This window comes from Prunus dulcis, chromosome 2 (assembly GCF_902201215.1).
Source record: "Prunus dulcis chromosome 2, ALMONDv2, whole genome shotgun sequence".
Taxonomy (NCBI): Eukaryota; Viridiplantae; Streptophyta; class Magnoliopsida; order Rosales; family Rosaceae; genus Prunus; species Prunus dulcis.
Window position 1 is genome coordinate 19,887,859 of NC_047651.1, and position 15,019 is coordinate 19,902,877.

General features: G+C 37.7%; 1 protein-coding gene and 1 pseudogene across 2 annotated transcripts; both read left to right on the plus strand.

The window, feature by feature from the left end:
- Nucleotides 1-40: 40 nt before the first annotated feature.
- Nucleotides 41-1,900, plus strand: LOC117617422 (annotated as a pseudogene).
- Nucleotides 1,901-2,474: 574 nt separating this feature from the next.
- LOC117617418 (E3 ubiquitin-protein ligase RFWD3-like) lies at nt 2,475-9,301 on the plus strand. Of its 2 annotated transcripts, XM_034346780.1 has the most exons (13): nt 2,475-2,800; nt 3,561-3,639; nt 3,709-3,798; nt 3,873-3,917; nt 5,384-5,464; nt 5,755-5,854; nt 6,356-6,417; nt 6,717-6,827; nt 6,959-7,095; nt 7,182-7,221; nt 7,646-7,708; nt 7,986-8,179; nt 8,417-9,301. In XM_034346780.1, exons 1-13 carry the CDS (start codon nt 2,541-2,543, stop codon nt 8,850-8,852), a joined length of 1,698 nt encoding a protein of 565 aa, XP_034202671.1. In that variant the 5' UTR covers nt 2,475-2,540; the 3' UTR covers nt 8,853-9,301. The 2 variants fall into 2 exon arrangements, with proteins under 2 accessions (XP_034202671.1, XP_034202672.1); XM_034346781.1 differs by lacking the exons at nt 6,717-6,827; nt 6,959-7,095; nt 7,182-7,221.
- The last annotated feature ends 5,718 nt before the right edge of the window (nt 9,302-15,019 follow it).

The following is a 15,019-nucleotide window of genomic DNA, read 5'->3' on the forward strand; positions in this document are numbered from 1 at the left end:
TTATATATATTTTTAAAACAGGTTTCAATTCTGAAATGGGATTGCCATGGGAGGTGGGGTTGGTATTTCAGTACACGGCAAATTCCGTGTAGCAACGGAGAATTCGATCTTCGCAATGCCAGAAAATGCTCTGGGATTGTTTCCTTATGTGGGTGCCTCTTATTTCTTGTCAAGACTTCCTGGGTTTTTCAGAGAGTAGAAGCTCCCTTTGGGTTTTATAGTGCAAGCACGGGTGGAACTACTAGTGGGCTACATTGGGCTATAGCCCAGTTAGCTTTTTGGAAAAGAAAATATTAAACTTGTATAGCTCATTGGTTGAGGCTATCATCTTGTGACTTCTTGGCAGTTTCTCACGTAAAGAAGATTGCAAGTTTGAAGTCCCACATAAAGAAAAAAAAAATCATAATATCCTAATTGGTCCCACATAATGAAGTATCCTCGATTATAATAAAATATGTCAAAATAAAAAATATACATGTGAAAATTAGCCTAGCAGCAGTCCCAAAAAAATACATGCTGCTTTTTGTGTTCTTTGTTACGAAAGTCTCATAGGTAAAATTCTTATCCCTAAATCTCCAATTTTAATATTTTCATTGATTTGTCTCTATAAGAGAAAGATTTTCTTAATGAAATTCATCAATTTTACGAATAAGATGAAACGAAAAAGTCACAAACTATTTCAAGATTAGCAACAAGATGGATTCATATGACAATAACAAAATATTTTAATTCTCTCAAGGATCTCAGGGCACAACTTCAATAGGTACACTTTTAATTATGTTGTTAAACATATATTCATTTTAATAATATGTTTTTATTTATTTATTGCATCTAATATATATCTGTTTTATGTTAATTCTTATTGGAAATTAGTCAATGTAGTTATGAATTGCATGATTTATATGATTTAATGTATACTTTTGTTTTTGTCAAAACTTTTAACTAGTCTACCCGTTAAAAAATTCATGGTTCCGCCATTGAGTCCAAGGTTGGATGGTGCTGAAATGCTTGCTTGTGGTCTAGCAACTAACTTTGTTCCCTCAGCCAAATTGCCTCTATTGGAAAAAGCTCTAATTTCCAGAGCAGCTTCAGCTACTTCATCTAGCTGTGATCTTGCTTCTATCTCAGCAATTATAGACGAATACTCGCTGCAGCAACCGGCTCTGAATGAGAAAAGTGCTTTTCACAAAATGGATGTCATTGACAAGTGCTTTTCCAGACCAACAGTTGAACAAATCTTAAGTGCCCTTGAGAAGGAGGCTACTACAACAGATACAAACAGAGCAGATGGTTAGCTTCGACGATTCGTTCGCTGAACAAGGCTTCGCCGATGAGCTTGATGATTTGTTTGAGATCCATTAGAGAAGGAAGGGTGCAGGCAATTGATGAATCCTTGTCCGCGAGAGTACAGAATAACTTGTCATGTTCTGCAAGGGCAAGTCAGCAAGGACTGCAGAGAAGGTTGCAGAGCTATCTTGTGGGGCAAGGATAAGAAACCAAAGTGGAAGCCTTCTAGGTTGGATCTCATCACGGATCATATGGTTGACCAATGCTTCTCTAGGTTGGATGGTGATGAAGAATTAAAGCTCCCTCAAAGATCCAACTTGCCTGTATTTGCCAATGCCAAGCTTTGAGCTAATTATGATTTTGGGGTGTTTCTATACTCTATACCTATCAATATTTCAATTCCCTCCCTAATGTTATTCCAATTTTATTAGTCTACCCCTCAACATTTTCTCATTCCACACCACACCACCCAAACTTTTTTTTTTTTAATTTGCTGTCAAAGTTTGAAAGGGGAAGGGGAAGAACTAATCTGTAAGCAAATGCTCCCACTGAGCTATGGATCCATTGGCCATCACCCCAACTTTCTCTTTAGAATATATATGCGCAACCAACTTATCAAATAAACCATACATGTATAATGTGTTTTATACATATCTTTACTTAGGCTTCTGTATAGGTACATAATTGGATATGTTTATTTCATTTTATACAAAATAAGATAGTATGGATATGTTGAGAGTATCTCACATTTGCAGATAAAAACTTTTACGAACAAGATATGCTGAGAATATCCCGACTATAACCCCTTATTACGGTATCTCAGTTGCAATATTGCTTGAAAGATTTTAGACCTTCTCATTCATTGCCAATTGATTTGTGCTGGCTCCTTCCTTGGAATGAGTCAAGTTTTTTTCTTAAAAAATTTGGTAGGTGTCTCAAAGACGATCTTCGGAGACCCAAAAAGAAACACATATTTGGACTTGTATTGTTTCGGCCCAATGAAATTTGGGCTTTGAAAATGAAGCCAGGTAGGATTGAACTCCAGAAGAAAACTGACTGGGCCAGAATTTTATGCTTTGGGTTTGGGTGACCCAAGCAGATTTTGGCGGCACCAGTTTCTCAATCTCAAGTAAACGATTAAAAAAAACACAAAACAAAGGAAAACAAAACAAAACGCTGTTTTTTCTTTTTCCTTTGCATGACTGACGACTTTACTTCCCAAACGCCAGAGCTTAGAGAGAGACGAGCTCACAATGTCTATTTCTGAGCCTTCAGATAGTGTCGTGGCAATGCTCATCGATGGTGAAGAAGAACAAGAAGAACAACAGCAAACCGATGGTCGAACTCCAATGCCTGAGCGCCAAGAAATCCTGCCTTCTTCTCAGTCTTCGAATAAGAGGGACGAAGGGGAAGAAGGTACAAGGAAGAGGGTTTTCAGTGTGAGCAATTCGGAGGGGTTCTTTTGTCCTATTTGTATGGAGTCGTGGTCGTCCCAAGGCGATCATCAAGTCAGGTTAGAGATACCATCTTTTGGGTTCCATGGAAAAGTTTTGATTTTCATTGAAAATTTGCTGGTTTTTGTTTGCACGTCTGTTGAACTTTTCTTTTTGTTGTTGTTCTTATAATAGTACACTCTGCCAATTGTTTGATAATTTTGGAAGTTTGTTCTCTTTTTTTAATCAGTAAAGTTGTGTTCTTTAGAAACGGATTGTTGATTACATTGGGAGAAGCGATTGTGTTATTTTTAATGTCATTGTAAATTTTGTGGTTTTCTTGTAGAAGCTGTTTTCCTCCAATAATTGGTAGAACTGTGCCTCCTTTAGAGAAAATTTGCTCTTTCATTCAATGGAGGAGATTCAGAAATATGCAAGGAAAATGAAAATATTGCAACCTGAAAATTTGAAAAATTATCACCTTGTCACGGTCACCCACCCTAAGTCTTTTTCTCAAATTAACCTATAAACCCACGACCATCTCAGAAGCAGAGAAGAACTCAATTTGGGAATCCTAACGGTTCTATGCGGTCCTATCTCTAATTAGTAATTTTTCTTTTCTCACCATTCTTATTCCACCACGTGTTTCTACGTATCATATCATTTGCATATCACATTGGCTAAGCTCATTCTCTATGTCATTTGGCTTTTATTCTGATACATTAGTTGACATTCCACTTGCGATTTTAAATATGGTTAATGCTCATTTTCTTGTGGAATGTTGCCTCTCCTATTGTATATTTTGCTCAATTATGGAAGTTGTATGGCTGTGGTTTGCAGCTGTCTTCCTTGTGGTCATGTATATGGCATGTCTTGCATTAGTAAATGGATTCAGCAGTGTGGTGGAACGTCTGCAAAGGTTCTTTCTGCTCCCTTTTTTTATTTATCATTTGTCTACATTCATTTCACCCATAATTTTCTTTTGTAGTGTCCACAATGCAATACAAAGTACAAGTTGAAGGACATAATAAAGCTTTATGCATCACCAGTAGTTGTGCTTGATGAAAGTCTACAAAAGGTGATTATCTCATGTTAACAAGTTTCAAATATTAATGATGGATATTGTTTTGAATAAGAACTCTACCTCTGCAGAAAGTTAAATCACTTGATGCTGAAGTCGTCTCTCTCAAGACTGAAGTAAGACTACCAATTTTCAGATTAGCAAGCTGCATATTGTTTAGTTTCTTAGTTGCAATAACAATTAAAATTTGGTTGTATTTACTATCTAGTTCTTATCACTCATTTATTATTGTTCTTGCACATGATCTATCATTCTCTGTCTTTATGGTCAGGCTTTTGGTTACGTATATGGCCCTCAGCCTTGTTATAATGCGGAAGAAAGGGTTGAGCATCTATATGTTTAATGAAAAGGGAAATATGAAATATCTCCCCTAAATTTTGACTGGAGTTCCAATATCTTCCTAAACTTTGAAATTGATCAATGTTCCCTTCAACTTTAAAAAAGAAGATCAGTACATCTATTAAACCACACTTTTCACCCACCACTCTCTCTCTCTCTCTCTCTCTCTCTCTCTCTCATTCACTACTTTTTCTCTTCTTATTGTAACTTCCATCACATTGCATGCATGCTGCTTCCAGTTATAGACTAATGTTCTCTTTCCAGTCTAATGTTGCCAAAATGTGAATATGGACTGTAATTCAGGCAAGAATCAACCTAATCAATGGTTCATATTGACAATCTGACAACATAAGCATCTTAAGATCTGCCTCCAGTCATAATATTATTGTTATATTTTCTACTAGTGCATCATTATATTTATCAACTTGCAAAATTTATGGTCTCTTACCAGGACAGCCACTAAAGAGCAAGTTCTGCTAAAGTCATTCATAACCAAAACCACAAAACATGCTGTAAAATTTAAAGTCCTTTTATTGTTAAAGTACCTATTATTCAACAAGGTCTTAACAGCCATTTCAATCCCATCACCAAGAACCTTAGAAGTGGCAGAGCCAGTAGTCTAAGTTGGGGCAGGTTGGGTCTTTAGGGGGTCGGCAGGGCCTTGTAGAGGGTTTGGATATGAGGGTTGAGATAGGCTGAAAAATTTGCTTATGAGTTTTTTCCTAGCAGCCTGGGCTATAGGCCAGCCTAGCCGACAAATACTAACCCCTGAACCCTAGGGTGCACAATCCCATAATCGCCTCCATAAATCACATTCTTTTATAAAGTCCACTACAAAGAGAAATTGTAGGCTTCTAGTTTAGTTCCTTAGAGCGTCAGCTGCATGCAAAACTGTTAAAGATTGAGACTACAGCTGCTTCTTCCCTCTCAGGTCAGCACTTTAATGGGGTCAGTGTTTGTGATAATCCTAACTTTTTGATCCTCTGACCAGTAATGGACAACCGAATTTTCTTTGCACCTTTATAAAGTTTGCATGTGTGTAACACCCAGGCACACGTGCCCTCACCCTTTTTTTTCCTCTGGTTGCTACATGTGCATGAGTGAGTATATTAATCCTTATCATAAGATTCTTGTGATGTTTGAAAATCAAGTATTATATAACATTGGTGTCTGTTTTCCTAGGTTTGGTTTGTCATTCATATCAGCTTGAGAATGCTTTGATGCCGTTTCCTATCATGTGCAGAGAGCTTCTTTACTTGATATACAAGATGATTTGTTCAGTGTACAACAAAATTTAATCAAGGAATTATCCAACCTCAGGGAGGTATAATTTGTTCATATTGTTATTTCTTAAACTAAATTTTCCTTCGAGAGATATATCATCTTAATTTCCTCTTTCTTATGGTGTTGGGCTTTCATTCTCTGTGATCAGTCAAGTCATGGAGGACACCAATGTATCCTTTTGAGTTTAACAACAAAGTTTTTGGTGTGTTTAACAGTTTTAAATTAAGCATTTACTATTCTGTTCATTTTATCTGAGTTTGCTGTTCAGATAGCCTAAATCCCTCCTTTGCTCACTGCTTTTGCACTTATGACCCCATTTTGGTTTTGTAGAAGCCTTGCTGTGGAGATGATGCACCTTTAGGAGAGACAGGGATGGAGCCCTTTAGTTTTACGTCTGCTAAGGGTAATCAGGGACAGGGAGCACAATGGGGTAATATTTCTCTTTGAGAACTTTACCTTGCAAATTTCTGTTCAGTTGGTTGGTTGTTTCTAATAGACTTAAATAGCGCCTTTTTGTTTTCTTGGTCCCAAGATTGCGCATACTACAGCTAGCGCCTGTTTTGTGATCCTAAGAGGTTATATATAGTACACACAGTGCAAATCATCTTTCAGATTCCCAATACAATGGTGTCCAAGTATTACACAGGATAGAAGGCTAAGGGAAAGCAGATTATCATTCTTTTAAGTATTTCAAATTGTTATGCATGTGCATCACCTTAGTACAATCATGTTTTTATTTTGTGCTTCATAATTTGAATTTCTGCACCTCTTTATTTATTTTCAAATGATTTTTGGTGTCTAAAAATCTTTCTTGCATTGTGAGCCACCTCATCATGGTCCAACATGGCACAAACATTGATTGTTTCTCATTTTAAAGTATGTGTATAATGATTTAGTGGATTTTTTTAATAGGTGTTGTGTCATAATGCAGATCACTACTTTGCCCATAATTTTGGCAGGCAGGGAATTCTTCACTGGAAATTTCAATTACAGGTGCATCTATTCTTATTCTTTCTCCAACTTTATTACATTTAAATTTGATCTAGTTTGATATCTTAAGCTTGTGATCCATGACTTTATTTTAAAATTTTGAATTCATATGATGTATATTATTTATCGATGGACACTTCTTAAACCTCCAAATGAAATAGTTGGCTTTTCAGGCTTGTCACACCTTCACCTTTACCATGAGTAAAAGTCTAGGAGGCTGATTCTTGGTTTTGTCATTTGAATTGTTCTCTTCTGTTAGTTACATGTCATTTGTTTAATCGCAATAGATTTAACATTGACAGCATGAGTTGGCAGTAGATGGTGCAAGGCTTTTTGATATGGATGCTTCTTATCAAATTTTGGTCCTTGCTCGAAGGATATCGGGAATGGGTGGCACACACATGCTGAAGAAAGTAATGTTCCTTTTGAGCCCCAGAAAAAAAAAGAGGAAAAAAATAGCTTGCATCATCATATACATGTCTTTGAGTTTATTACTTTTCCAGACCTTGTATGCATAATCGGTTTAAGATTTCTGTTGCCACAGGTCAACTTGATCAATCCTTTAGAAAATGAAGATATACAGCTTCCTCCAGGTACAAAAGCCATTAAGGACCTATGTGTATCCCCATGTGGTAGACTCACCCTTTTAGCTTCATTGGGAAAGAAATTATCAATTCTTAGGTTCGCCTATTTTATCCTTTTGGCCAATATGATTCTTTAAGTGCAATTTGTTGTTGGAATTTACTTGTTTCTTTTTTTTGTTTCAGCATGGGAAGCAACAATTTTTCCATGAATTATGACTTACCGGTACAATGTTTCCTTTATTCTCTATATTGCAAGTCTAGAGAAGAAATGTTGTTTTTCTGCTAGTATGCGACGTGTGTGTGTCCGGACTTCCTTAACTGCAGCACATCCAATTTTTTTTGTTTTTAAAATTTTGGAATAAGTGGTGTCTGATCGAATCAGTGTCCCCATGGCAGATTACAGGGATCTAACAGAACATTGGATCCCTGAATTGGGACTTCTAAAATTTCATATTCATGTGGTATTATTGCTTGCGTATATTGTCTTATAATATTTTATACTTGCCGTAATAAAGCAGAAGTACTCATGGTTCCAAGTTATGGAGCCACATTAATTAATTTTATATGGACTACTATTTGTTGTACTACCATTACCATTTGTTTTCCTATTTTGTCTACTATTTTCTGAATAAACATGGTATATCCAGGGCCAAGCATGGTCGTGCTCATGGGATCTCAACAGTCCACATCATATATATGCTGGTTTACAGGTTTTGATCCTTAACTATTAGTTATATGCTTATAATCATTTGGGTCTGTTTATGAAGTGGGTTATACATACATGATATGATACTGCATAGTGTCATTTTAAATGTTGTAGTAGCAGATCCGTATCTGTTCACCCCTTTCTGTGTCCATTTCTGGTTGATACGATGATTTTGGCCTTCAATGTGTTATTCATTTTAACTATTCAGTATCAAGCTATTATAATTTGATAAATATTAGCTTATTGTTGGAATGCTGATCATCTCATTCATAATTTGGCAGAATGGTATGCTTTTAATGTTTGATATGCGTCATAGCCAGACTCCTCTGCACTCTTTCGTTGGGCCGACCCCCCGGCCAATTCATACTATACACTCCCTTCGGCAAAACCGTGCTTTCAGTCACAGAACTCAGAAATTGCTTACTGCTTCTTCCAGTGGCCCTTGCGTGTGGAACATTGGTAGTCCTAGTGAAAGGTTAGTCTTATGAACTTGTTATGATTAGTCCATTTGGTTATAATATGTTGTGTCAGCTCTTCTAAAAAGGCTGAACTTCTCACTGTTAAAAAGTTGAAAAAGCTAAAATAAAATAACAAAATGCTCCATATATGGTAGCATGTTCACTTTCTAGTAATAGAAACAGCAATGCTTAAAGACAACATGTAATGAACTGGTTGACATTCTAACTAACTTGTATCTAAACATCTCTTGAAGGCCCTTTCTGGTCCCTGGATCAGAGGATCAAGGTGCTTGTGTATCAGTAGCTTACAGTCCCTCAACTGATGACATTGTTGCTTCATATCGTCCTAAAACCGAGACATCCAGTGAGACTGGGGGTTCTCAAGTTCTTATCAAGAGGGTAGCTGGTTGCTTTTATCATAAGATTGGATCTGTGCCAGTTCATTTAAGTGACTTTCATCTGACAAAGTCTGCCATGGTAGACATACCGAACTGCTACCCATTGTTTGCGTATGGTGACGAAGTGACCCGTGGACTGAAGCTGCGGGAATTGCCAAGTCTAAAAATGAGCCAGAATTGTGAACCTCATCAACATCCTATCCTTGATGTGAAGTATGCACGTTCTCAGGGAAAAGGTTTACTTGGTTGCCTGAGTGAAGACAAGTTGCAACTTTTCTCAGGAGAGGTCTGATAGAGGTGCATTTTTATTGTAAATAATGGTGCTAAAATATTTTCTGAAATCAAGAGGCAAAAAAAATTTCCAGCAAAAAGAAAGAGATCCGCAAATGCAAGGATTCACCCATCACAGTCCTCCATCAGTAGTTCACTACCAAGCATCTTCTGAGCTTAAGATTTACCAGTCAGCAGTGGTTCTCATAATCATAAGCAAAGATGTATCGTCCATGTGGAAATTTGAGGAGGCCAATAAGAGTTAAGCTCTAAGTTAAACGTCCTGTCTTTTTTTTGGGCCCAGAACTGGTAGTGATATGCTCTTCTCTGGTGATGGCTTTTGGTCTGGTGATATGTTATGTTCTACAGCAGATTTCCCAAGTAGAAATCCACGGCTTCTCATTCATGAAAATATATAAAAAATGAAATAACTCGTTTGTTCTGTAAATGAAATAACTCTTTTGTTCCTCATGAAAGCTTCCACTACACCAAACTTGTCGAGCTCACTATCAAGAAAAAGAAAACTTGTGGTGTTGAGATAAACAAAATTAAGAATACGAATAGAAGACACCCAAAAATAAAAATGGAAGCACTCTAAAAGGAAAAAAAAAAAAAAAAAAGGGGAGAGGGGGGGGGGTGTGTTTTATTTATTTATCTAAACTTTAAACAATGTTATGCATTGAGAAGAAGTGGTGGTGACTTTTTTTTTTTTAAGTGAATTTTATATAACATTTAAAATACCAGAAAATGTTTTTGATTAATGCAACATTAAAAATTGAAATTATTAATTAAATAAAGATAATATGGTAAATTCATACTTTTTCATATTAAAAAATTAAAATTAAAAGAAAAATTAGATAATGAATCCTATTTTTATAGAACACAATTGCGTAGATCGTGTCGAGATGAGTCCATAGACACGTAGTGGGCTCAAATCAAAATTGTAACGAAGAAGTTACGATTAAAAGAAATCCAATAACAAAACCGCATTATCTTTTTTAATTCTAAAATAAATTTTAAAATTTAAATAGAAAAGCCTCTTGCAGGGAGAGGCTAGTTATTATAAAGTTTGAGAAGAAGTGACCAATTTTGCTTATAATAAAATAAAATAAAAGGTGATAACTTTTGACTTGTTATAAAATAACCTGAGATATGTGCGGATATTGAGCTGTACGTAAAATAGATAAGACACAGCTTTTAACGAGGTTCGGCTATGCCTACGTCCTCGGAGAGCAGCAGCGGTAACCTTTCACTATAAAAATCTGTGGCTACAACTTTAGTGTTTACAACATATGTGGCTCACTGAATTTTCTCTCTAGAAAAATTTCTCTCTGCTTTCTCTTCTCTCTTTTCTTTCTTTTTCTTCTTTTCTTTCTTTCCGTTTCTCTTCTTATTTATAGGCTGAGAAAATCACTATTCATCACTATTCATCACTATTCATCACTATTCACCCGTGACAGACAAACTCTATCAAAGCCGCCAAATGAACAGTAATGAATAGTGAATGAACAGTAATGAATAGTTAGTGGGCTCCACATAAAGACTTTTATAACACTCCCCCTTGGAGACCACATGTCCCTAGATTGGTTGCCTCATTAAAACCTTGCTTGAAAAAAAAAACCCAGTGGGAAAATCTATGCGAAGGAAAAAGAGTACAACGTGCATATGTCCTATGTTAGAGGACTCTTGAATGCTCCCCCTGATTTTGCATGCTCCAACTTGATTGCTTGCAGAGTTGTCGTAATCCGATGCCATGCACTAACCTTTGGAAAGTATATTTCGGCAATGATTTAGTGAAGAGATCTGCCAGGTTATCACTTGAGCGGATTTGTCCGACTTTGATTTCTTGACTCTTCTGGAGCTCATGTGTATAGAAAAACTTTGGTGATATGTGTTTGGTCCTGTCACCTTTGATATATCCTCCTGTGATCTGAGCAATACAAGCTGCATTGTCCTCATTCAGAATTGTTGGAGTGTCTGTTGTTGAGGGTAGGGCACATGTGCTTCGGATGTGATGGATTACCGACCTTAACCAAACGCATTCACGACTGGCTTCATGGAGGGCAAGTATTTCTGAGTGATTGGAAGATGTGGCCACTAATGTTTGTTTTGTTGACCTCCATGAGATCGCAGTTCCTCCACATGTAAATACATATCCAGTCTGTGATCGTCCTTGATGTGGATCAGAGAGATATCCTGCATCAGCATAACCAATAATACTCTGGGCGTTGGTCGATTCACTGGAATAGAATAACCCCATGTCTGTTGTCCCACGAAGGTATCGTAGAACATGTTTGATGCCGGTCCAGTGTCGCCATGTTGGAGCAGAACTGTACCTTGCTAACAGATTGACTGAGAATGATATGTCTGGTCTGGTACATTGTGCTAGGTACAATAAAGCACCTATGGCACTAAGATATGGTACTTCTGGACCAAGGACTATCTCATCATCCCCTTTTGGACGATATGGGTCTTTCTTAATGTCAAGCGATCGAACGACCATTGGAGTGCTAAGTGGATGGGCTTTATCCATGCCAAACCGTTTCAATACTTTCTCAGTGTAAGTTGATTGATGCACAAAAATTCCATTAGCATTGTGCTCAATCTGCAAGCCAAGACAATATTTTGTCTTTCCAAGGTCCTTCATCTCAAACTCACGTTTGAGATAATTAACAGTCCTTTGAAGCTCTTCAGAAGTTCCAATTAGATTCATATAATCGACATATACTGCCACTATCGCAAATCCAGACTCTGATTTCTTAATAAACACACATGGGCAAATAGGATCATTTGTGTATCCTTCCTTCAGTAAATACTTACTGAGACGATTGTACCACATTCGTCCAGATTGTTTTAACCCATATAATGATCTTCTCAATTTAACTGAGAACATGCCCCGTGGTTTATTTCTGGCTGCTTCAGGCAACCTGAATCCTTCTGGAACTTTCATGTATATATCTGTATCAAATTCTCCATACAAATATGCGGTAATGACATCCATGAGTCTCATTTCAAGTTTTTCTGAAACCGCCAAACTTATTAGGTAACGGAATGTAATTGTGTCCATTACTGGAGAGTACGTTTCCATATAATCAATTTCAGGCCTTTGTGAAAAACCTTGCGCAACGAGTCGCGCTTTATACCTTGAGATCTCATTTTTCTCATTGCGCTTTCTTGTAAATACCCACTTGTAACCCACAGGGTTCACATTGGGTGGAGTTGGAATAATATGTCCAAAAACACTCCTTTTTTCCAAAGAATTTAATTCTGCCTGGATTGCATCTTTCCACTTAGGCCAATCTTGCCTCTGTGTACATTCATTAATAGAGCAAGGTTCAATATCATCATCTTTTATGATTTCAGCAGCCACTGAGAATGCAAATATATCATCGATGATCATCTCATTTCTACTCCACAATTCATCAATGGACGTATAATTTATGGAGATTTCTTGACTTTCAGGTACGGTTGCCACTCCAGGGGCACTTGTCTCACCAATGATGTTTTCCTTGTCAAGAAGTACCTGTCCCTCTTTGGGGGCATTTGAATTATGAATTGTGGGCTCTCTATTTATTTCATTTGGATTCATTTTGTCCATCAACTTCCTCTTTCGAGGAACTGAATCCCTTGAGCCTAGTGGTCTGCCACGTTTTAGGCGTGCAGCAGATGAACCATTTGCTGGCACATTGCTTTGTCCATCATGGACATCAATCCGTGCTGGTGCATTTGCAGCTGGGATATGAGATTTTGTCACCTTTGCTGCATCATTAAATGCATCCGGCATCTGATTTGCAATACTTTGGAGGTGAACGATCCTTCTCACTTCGTTTTCGCATTGAGCAGTATGAGGATCGAGATGAGACAATGTGGATACATTCCATGACAATTCATGTCGTTTTTCAGGAATGAGTTTGCCTTGTTCTTTAGACACAGATTTTTCTCCCCCTAATGGTGGGAAGATTGTCTCATCAAAATCACAATCCGCAAATCGTGCGGTAAAAATATAACCCGTCAGGGGTTCCAAGTATTTGATGATAGATGGTGAATCAAAACCAACATAAATTCCCAATCTGCGTTGAGGGCCCATCTTAGTTCGTTGCGGTGGTGCAATAGGCACATATACCGCACACCCAAAAATTTTTAAATGTGAAATGTTTGGTTGATTTCCCAATACGAGTTGTATTGGAGAACATTGATTGTTGGCAACATGCCTCAATCGCACAAGTGATGCTGCATGTAAAATGGCATATCCCCAAGCAGAAATTGGCAACTTTGTTTTCATTAGCAAAGTGCGTGCTATCAATTGAAGGCGTTTAATAAAAGCTTCTGCCAAGCCATTTTGAGTATGCACATGGGGAACAGGATGTTCAATATCAATGCCTAGTGACATGCAGTAGTCATCAAAAGTTTGAGATGTAAATTCACCAGCATTATCGAGTCTGATTGACTTAATGGGATAATCCGGGAATTGGGCTCGTAATTTAATTATCTGAGCCAAAAGCCTAGCAAATGCCATATTCCGAGTAGATAAAAGACAAACATGTGACCATCGGGTAGATGCGTCCACCAAGACCATAAAGTACCGAAATGGTCCACATGGGGGATGAATAGGTCCACAAATGTCCCCTTGAATTCTCTGAAAAAATGATGGAGACTCAACATCAACCTTTAGTTGTGATGGTCTGATCACCAACTTCCCTTGTGAACAAGCTCGGCAAAAGATGTCACTTGATAACATAATGTGTTTAGTCAATAAGGGATGTCCTTTAGAGTTGGTGATGATCTTACGCATCATGGTGGATCCAGGATGACCCAACCTGTCATGCCAAAGCTTAAAAGCATTTGAGCCAGTGGACTCTTGGTCCATGATACTATGTGCCTCAATTGTCCGTATGGTTGTGTAATACAACCCTGATGAGAGCTCACAAAGCTTCTCCAGTATACGCTTTTTGGTATCACTGGAGGTAATACAAAGATATTCCATGTTTTCCTCTTTCTTTGTTTCAACATGGTAGCCATTCAAACGTATATCTTTGAAACTCAATAGATTCCTTTTGGAGTTAGATGAATACAAAGCATCTGGAATGGACAGTATTGTTCCATTCGGTAACATAATTTGGGCTCTTCCTGAACCTTCAATCAGATTTGCAGGAACTGATATGGTTGTTACCTTTGCTTTTGTAAGCATTAATTTTGAGAAATACTTCCGATCTTGAAGGATCGTATGAGTAGTTGCGCTATCTGCGAGACAAATATCTCTGCCATAGCCTTTGTTTTGAGGGCATCCATAATTTACATCCATACCACCAAATAAGTAAAATAAGCTGAAATCAATAAAGAAGACAACATTACCACTTTTATTGGATTGAAATTTAAACAACACTTCAGTTAATACAAATAGTACAGTTAATACAAATAGTACATTAAGGAATTTAATCTAATTCGGACTCATAACCTTCATTCCCTCTTTTAGTAACAAAATCAGAAACATCTAGATGCGTCTTGTTTAGCTGACGTGATATTTCTGATGAGCCATCTTTGGCTGGGGGAGCATGATCAATGTAATTTATCTCCACTTTCCTATTCTTAAGTGAAGCTTGATAAAGATCCGCCAAATGCCTGGGCGTACGACATGTTCGCACCCAATGTCCCTTTGCACCACATCTGTGACAAGGGCTATCAACATTTCTAGGCACATGGCTCATCTGTGCCTTTCCCTTATTACGGGATGCATTTTTGCCGTTCGTGGATGGACCACTCCTTGGACCTAAACCCACTGAACGAGCACCACGATTTTTTCTATTTCCTTGCCAGCGGCCACGCTTGCCCCATCGCCCACGTTTGTGGATATTACCACGAGATGAAGTGGCATTCACTTCCTGAGATGCAGCATTTATTTCAGGAAGTGGCGCTGAGCCCGTTAGGCGAGATTGGTGATTCTTTAATAATAGCTCATTATTCTGCTCAGCTAACAAGAGGCAAGATACAAGTTCCGAGTACTTCTTGAAACTGCTATGTCTGTATTGCTGTTGAAGGAGGACATTTGAAGCATGAAAAGTGCTCAGAGGTTTTTCGAGCATATCCTCCTCAGATATATTTTCTCCACATAGCCTCATTAATGAGGTAATTCTGTGCATAGCAGAGTTATACTCGGACAATGACTTGTAATCTTGAAATCTCAAGTGGGTC

What these genes read in the sequence shown, in the direction of transcription:
- LOC117617418 (XM_034346780.1), top strand. Translation starts at nt 2,541, where the DNA reads ATGTCTATTTCTGAGCCTTCAGATAGTGTCGTGGCAATGCTCATCGAT. An exon ending in ACTGGAAATTTCAATTACAG is followed by an intron (nt 6,418 to 6,716) that starts GTGCATCTATTC and finishes TAACATTGACAG; the next exon opens with CATGAGTTGGCAGTAGATGG. An exon ending in ATATATATGCTGGTTTACAG is followed by an intron (nt 7,709 to 7,985) that starts GTTTTGATCCTT and finishes ATAATTTGGCAG; the next exon opens with AATGGTATGCTTTTAATGTT.